The 7,516-nt window shown below is 39.3% G+C and overlaps 1 protein-coding gene across 1 annotated transcript; it reads left to right on the top strand.

Annotated features, from left to right (window-relative positions):
* The first annotated feature begins 4,075 nt into the window (after positions 1–4,075).
* Positions 4,076–7,301, top strand: LOC113353028. The gene is made up of 2 exons (XM_026596749.1): positions 4,076–4,204; positions 5,991–7,301. The coding sequence occupies exon 2, from the start codon at positions 5,994–5,996 to the stop codon at positions 6,681–6,683; it is 690 nt and encodes a 229-aa protein (XP_026452534.1). The 5' UTR covers positions 4,076–4,204; positions 5,991–5,993; the 3' UTR covers positions 6,684–7,301.
* The last annotated feature ends 215 nt before the right edge of the window (positions 7,302–7,516 follow it).

Here is a 7,516-nt window from a genome sequence, read left to right as displayed (position 1 = left end):
GAACCACATGATATGAGGTTTGGTAGAATCCTGAGTCTCAGTAATCTCTCGACATTGTGACAAACCTTGTGTATATATTTTCTTTAATTTTATTGTTTTCTATTATTAAGTCTGAAATCGAGTCTACACAAGTCCGAGTTGAATGAACTTTATTTACCACTACAAAATTACATCAACATGCCACCTTTGGGCGCGCGTTTCGAGGAGCTCGTCCATGGTTGGCCCAGACCGGTCGGTCACACACATAGGTGGGCCCACGGTGATGACGTTGACACTCTTGGTACCTCTCAAGTCTATATCTACACCTTCCGTTTAGGCTGGCGAAGATGGATGGACGTGATCGAACTACGACAGATATGCATCGCCGCAAACCCTAATTAGGGTTTTAAAGGAATCGTGCACGCATGACTTTGGCCTAACGGTTTGGCAAGCTACGCTTCTCCTTTGAGGAGACCTATCGTGTGGGGCCCACGTTGGGCTGACGGTGAACATATGTGCACCTCCCTGATGGTCCTAGGCGCGATCTAAGCCATCCAAACATGCTGATTAAGTTGGATGGTTGAGATCAATTTAAGACGCTTGTGGAATTTCCGTGACCCTCGAGAAACCTCACGCCCATCATGTTTTGGGCAAACGTTCATGGTTCCATGACCATGCCGTGAGCAAACCGATCAGGTAGGGATAGAGTGGGCCCGCCAACATATGTATTAGTGCTTCACTGATCATTCACGGGATGATCTAAGCCGTCCAACCAGGATGGTGAAGTTGGACGTTCGTGATGATTTTAAGAGTGCCTTGAACAGTCTAATCTCTTCGAGATTCTTTCAAAGCAACGCAACCACCCTATTTTAGGGCTGGCGTTTGACGTGCTGGAAGGAGTTCGTGTCATGTTCGACCGGCTAGGGCATAAGCGGTCCCGCCAGTGGTCATCACGATGATCGCCTACTCTTGCCAGGGTTTGACTAGGCTTATTAAAGTGCACGGCCAACTTGTGTGGCCGTGATCGTTTTTGAGACTGATATGAACAATCCAGATTTTCCTTAAGGAAATTAAATGCGTTCGATCAAGCTGAAAGTGCATCGACTCGAAATTCTCTTTCTCAGAGAGTAGCCTGTACGGGTATTTCGTGCATGTCTCAAAATTGGCAGTTGGAGATTCATGTTACTCTGCTGAGAGTGAACACTCAGTCGTCATGTCATGCTAATAATGAGAACTCGGCTAGGAACATCACAGGAAACACTAGGCTAATCATGCGTTAATTGATAATGTTATAAACTCATAGAATATCTGGGATTGTTGCTACATGCACCATTCTGGGTGAATCTTGTGTATTTATCGAATTGCCTCAAATAAATAAAGCGAGAGGTTTCTGCTCTCATCGCTTATCAAATGTCTTTGTCCTTTGTAGGATGTCAGCATATCAAAATTGGTTTTACAATTAAAATCCACCATCAACAACAAGGAAGTAAAAATAGGTGCACAAAGACCCTTGGTGAATAAGTCTGCTAACTGATGTTGTGAGGAAACATGTTGAATAGTTAAAAAGCCTTCTCCAATCAACTCCCTCACCACATGATAGTGGATTTTTATATTCTTGGCCCTGGAATGAGAAACAGGATTTGCAGATAAGTAAATTGCACTTGTATTATCACGGTATAGAGTGATTGGCTTCTTAAGTGTAATACGTAACTCAGAAAATAAAAAACCAAGCCATTCCAATTCTGCAGTTGCAACTGATAAACATTTGTATTCTGCTGTTGATCTTGATATAGTGGGCTGCTTTTTACTGGACCAGGAAATTAAAGATTTACCCATAAAAATTGGACACCCACATGTAGACCTAGTTGTCTCAGGACAACTGCCCCAATCTGAATCAGTATAAGCAGTTAAACACTCAACCTCTGCTTTTCTTAATGTGATACCATACCCAATAGTGCCTTTTAGATATCTAAGAATTCTTTTTACCAAGAGTAGATGAATATCAGTGGGAGCATGCATATATTGGCTAACATAGTTAATTGCAAAATATATTTCAGGCCTAGTTAAACATAAATATTGTAACATGCTCACTATTGTTCTATACTCAGTTGCATTTATCAATAAAGATCCTTCATTTATTGACACTCTTGGTCCTTTAGCAACTGGAGTACTACATGGATTGCACTCCAACATATGATATTTAGCAAGCAATTCCAACGTATATTTCTTTTGAGTTAACAGAATATCATCAGATGACCTTATGGCTTCTAAACCTAAGAAATAATGCAAATCTCCCAACTCCTTCATTGCAAAGTTATGGCTCAAATATTTAACCAGATCAATAAGTAAATCATCTGAATTCCCAGTCAGAATAATGTCATCAACATAAAGTAATAATACCATTATATTCATTCCAGAAGTATAGAAAAACATTGAAAAATCAGAAACAGTTGTCACAAAACCATAAGCAATCAAAGAACTACTGAATTTTTGAAACCAAGCCCTTTGAGCTTGTTTCAATCCATATAAACTTTTCTTTAACTTACAGACTTTGTTTGGAAATTCAGGATCAACAAAGCCTGGAGGTTGTTGCATATATACATCCTCAGTTAAATCACCATGTAAGAATGCATTTGATACATCGAACTTCTTTATAGACCAACCTCTAGTAACTTCTAAAGTGAGAACTACTCTTACTGTTGTTGATTTGACTACATGACTAAATGTTTTACCATAGTCAACATCATCCTGTTGGTTGTAACCAAGTGCTACTGGTCTAGATTTAAATCTATCTGTCTCTCCATATGATCTTATCTTAATTCTATAAACCCACTTGCAACCTAAAATGTTCATGTAAGGTTCAGGATCAACTAAGTCCCAAGTATCATTATTCTCCAGTGCTGTATTTTATTCTTTCATAGATACTAGCCACTTAGGATTCTTAATAGTAGTTTTGAAAATTTTTGGCTCAGTAGGAGTATCCAATAAAGAAGCAAAAGCTGAGTGAACTGGATGTTTAACAGAAAAATGCATTACATGATCAGGGAAAACTTTGGGTTTTGAAATTCCTTTTTGAGATCTTGTAACAATGGATGTAGAAGGAATAGAATCACAAGCCTCAGATAAAGATTCTGCAACAGGAGAAACTGAACTTGAAGAAGCAGATGTAGAAAAATAAAATTCAGATTCAGAAAACATCACATTTCTAGAGATATAAGTTCTTTTAGTAAGAGGATTATAGCATTTGTAACCTTTGTGTAAAGAGCTATAGCCAATAAAAATGCATTTGACTGACTTTGGTGAGAGCTTATCAACTCTAGAGTGTCTCGAAAAAGGATAGCACACACAACCAAATATTTTAACTAAGAATAATCTGGAGGTGTATTAAAAAGAACTTCAAAAGGGGATTTGTTATTGAGAATTGAAGTTGGAGTTCTATTAATGAGAAAAGTAGCAGTTAAAAAGGCATCATACCAAAAATCTTTTGGACAGGAAGCATTAAAAAGAAGAGAATTATCCATTTCAATAATGTGTCTGTGCTTTCTTTCAGCCAGACCATTTTTCTCTGGGGTCTTAGGACAAGATATTCTTGCTTGAATACCACAAGAGTCTAGAAAACTTTTAAAAACACCTTTTACTAATTCACTGGCTCCATCAGTTTGGAAAGAAATGATTTTGCTATGAAATAAATTCTCAGTTAAAGCTTTAAAATGCTGAAAACACTGCAATTTGAGTTGCATTGGATAAAACCAATGAAATCTACTGTAGTCATCAATAAATAAAATATAATATCTATGACCTGCCAAGGAAGTAACAGGGACAGAACCCCACTCATCACAATGAACAAGTTCAAGTGGAGAAGAAGCATGTGAAGATGAAAGTTGAAAAGGTAATCTTTTGCTTTTAGCTAACTGACAAGGTATAAAATCCCCTTATCCTAAAAATGAATGTTGGTTAGTAGTAGCCTTGGTTTTGGTTTCCTTAATCACACCACCGGTTTAAAAATCTTTTTGACGGTTCTGCCAAGCTAATAAAAGAAATACATTAAGATATTAGGGTTCTTTTTATTTTTCTCTCTCAAAAAAAAAAGAAAGAAATCAGCCGCGCCTGAAGCTTTCTTCTTTGGAATTTTTAGCTGCTGTGAGGGAGATCTCAGGGAAGAAAGGAGATAGTTTTTGAGAACTGGAAGTGATTTTCATAGCGAGATCGTCTTGCCGCAAAACAGGTAGGTTCTCCTAATCCTTATACCTATTATGTTTGGTCTGATAACCCTAGGTAGCGTATATCACGAAGGATCTAACGGAGTTTTCTCTAGTGTTTTAGTAGTTTTCGAGAGATGTTATCTTTCTCGTTCTTATGAATTACTCACAGTTATTATGGGATGGAATGTTTTAGTACATGTTTGTTGTTGGAGTTCTAATCCTACAGTTCGTTTTCAATATAGGTAGATAGACGAATAGTTTGCTCGTAATGATTTATTTGGGATGGAAAACATTTCTAAATGATTTCATGATACGTCCGTGTTCGACTGGTATGATGGAGATTTTGCTTTTTTGAACATTTTCCTGTTTTTAGAGGAAACGTGGTCTCTCAAAATGATTTATTTCTACTCGTTTTGCTAAGAACCCAATACTTCCGAATCCATGCTAAGGCCTGTACTGTTGGAGATTAAATTAGAATATTTGTTTATCATTAGACATCTTGTCTGCTTTTAGCTTATCATCAATAATGAGGAGAAATGTTGATGCTGTTGGTTAGATGCTTGGTAGGAGTGATAGTATACTCATGGTACATGATGGATGTTAGGCCTCTGTAGGCATCAGTTGTATGGTCGGACCATTTTTTTTTTCTTCCATTTGATAGAAATGGGATTATCGGCGTAGTTGTTAGGGAAGTGTTTGTCCTGTTGATTTTCGTCGACTGCCAACAATGAAGACGATATCATGGGTTGTATATGATAACAGTCGGTAGTAAAAGTTCCGTGTGGAGTTAAGTTTTATGTGTGTTGATTGCTGCCCGTAGTTGGCTCGATACCCATTAGTAATACGGCGATGACCGCGGGGTCGCCTAAAGATATGCGCCGGTAGGAAAAATAGATGGACTACAGAAGGGCGGGTACACTTTTGAACGGTACTAGAGTGGGGTCGTCAGTAAAGTGTAGGTCGAGGGATGGGTAGTCTTCATGAACCTGTATATACATCGCCTGTATGTTTTAGCACTTAATGACTTTTCTTTTTAAACAGTGCAGACTCATTTATTTTGCTAGCTTTCTTAACCGGCTAAAGTACTATCTTTGCTGTCTTTGTTTTTTAAAAAAAAAACAAACAACCAACTAATTATAAATATTTTCTTTGTACCCCTTATCAATGTTTATGAATTATTTAGGGCGTGTTAGGCTATTCGTAAGAATATAAGGGTGTGGAAACCTACTTCTAGTTGGGGTCTGAACCAACTTACTATTTTTTTTAGGAGACCGTGGCGCAACCTAGCCTCTAGATTGCGTTTCTATCCCGAAAAGCTGCACCGTTCTCATTTTCAGGTGCTTAATTAGTTGAATATTTTATTGAGTTTTTTTTAAGGACCAGACTTCCTTTTCCTTTAAGCAAAACTTTACCATTTAATTGAGAGGCCGATCTGCGTGTCGAGGATTAATTATGTTTTAAATATTTTACGAAACTATACATCTTTTATCTGTTTTATTAAATAAATTCATCTATTTATGGATTGTTGTCATCGTGCTCCATACTTTAGCCCGATCTCCATTTGTTGGTATGACGGTTTGAGTGTGTAAAATGGTCCATGAGTATGCCACACTTGAGATTTTAGGGCGGCCGACCTAGAATTCAAAGTGGGGATGTTACAGAGTGGTATCAGAGCCCTGGTAACATAAATCCTTGGGAGCGGGTGTAGGGTCTTGTTTGATCACGTTAGGCACGAGTTGTAGAAGCACTTTGATTGTTTTCTTTTTGTGATTATGTGTTGATAGTTTCTTGTTTTCTTTCCATTCTTAGAGGATGGATGGTCGCGGTAGACGTAATACTGAAGGCCGTGGTCGTGGTAGAGGTCGTGGCCGAAGAAGTGAGAATTTTGTTGAGGATTCTGTGGCAGAAAGTAACTCAAGCAATGTTGGTAGTAGATCTCGTAGGGAAGATGAGACTAGGTCCACAGGTAGCTCTAGATCTCGAAGGACTAGGTCCACAAGTAGCTCTCGATATCGTAGGACTAGGTCCACAGGTGGATCTCAATCTTTTCATATCGAAGAAAGAGAGGGTGGGCCTAATGCCTTAACGTTAGAGAACCTTCAGACAATGTTGAATATTGCGATCACAGCAGCATTAGATCAGAGGCTTGGTCCACGTGGGGGTCCTGAAAATGTGGCAACCCCGGGAATGAATGAACCTGCAGTGGTAGAGAGAAACGTGAAGTCTTGGGTTCAGTATTACCAAGATTTTCTAAAGATGAAGCCCCCTACTTTCACAGGAAAAGGTGGTGCAACTGAAGCGCATCAGTGGTGCACAAAAGTGGATAGGATACTAGATCAGTTTGATTGTTCTGGGACTTATAAACAGAGGATGGCTTCTTTCCTTTTGGAGGGAAATGCAGCAACATGGTGGGAGTCGATGGGAAGGACAGTTGATGCCATGGAGGTTACTTGGACAAGATTCAAAGATTTGTTCCTTGAACACTTTTTTCCTTTTGCCTAGCGTCAAGCTATGATTAGGCAGTTTGAGGTACTAAAGCAGAAGGAAAATCAATTAGTGGTCGAATACGAGTGCGAATTTGATCGTTTGTCGATTTTTGCTGCTCATCTTATGCCTACCGAAGCAGACAAGATCAACAGGTTTTTGGGTGGATTGCATAATGGGATTTCTCGACACATTATTGGGAACCCTAGTTTTAATACTTATGCCGTGGTTGTGAATTGTGCTAGGGAACATTGCTTGAAGATCCAAGAGGCAAAGAAGAAGAGAGCTAGTAGAGTGGATACCAAGGTCACTGAGAGGAAGGATAATAAGGCTGGGAATGCCAATGGACAAAAACGCTATTTTCATCAAGATAATCAGGGATGAAAGAAGCCACGAACAGATGAAGGGAACAGTGGTACTGGAGCTACGGTTCATGCACCTCAACCCATGAGAACCGAAGGTTATGTATTTAAGGGACCTTGTTATCACTGCCAAACACCTGGACATAAGGCTCGCGATTGTCCAAAGAGGGGAAAAATTCCTCCTGTTGAGTATGCGCGACGGCAAGTACAAAACCAGCCTCAGGGACGAGGGCCTCAGCCTCGGATGAATGATGTCTTGCCTCAGAATGGCGAGGGACCGGTGGTAATGTTGGAAAGTACTTTCCTAATTCACACTCGCCAGGGTAGAGTATTGTTGGATACTGGATCTACTCATTCTTTTATATTTGCTATGTTTGTGAAAACTTTTCCTGTTGTGTTAGAGCGTTATTCCGATGTTGTTATGTCACCGATGGGTGGCTCATCGTTTATTGACTACATGTGTAGGTCGTGAAATATCCGTATGGGCAT

The sequence above is a fragment of the Papaver somniferum genome, chromosome 2 (genome assembly GCF_003573695.1).
Source record: "Papaver somniferum cultivar HN1 chromosome 2, ASM357369v1, whole genome shotgun sequence".
NCBI classification, from domain to species: Eukaryota; Viridiplantae; Streptophyta; class Magnoliopsida; order Ranunculales; family Papaveraceae; genus Papaver; species Papaver somniferum.
This window is presented reverse-complemented; position numbering and strand designations above follow the sequence as displayed.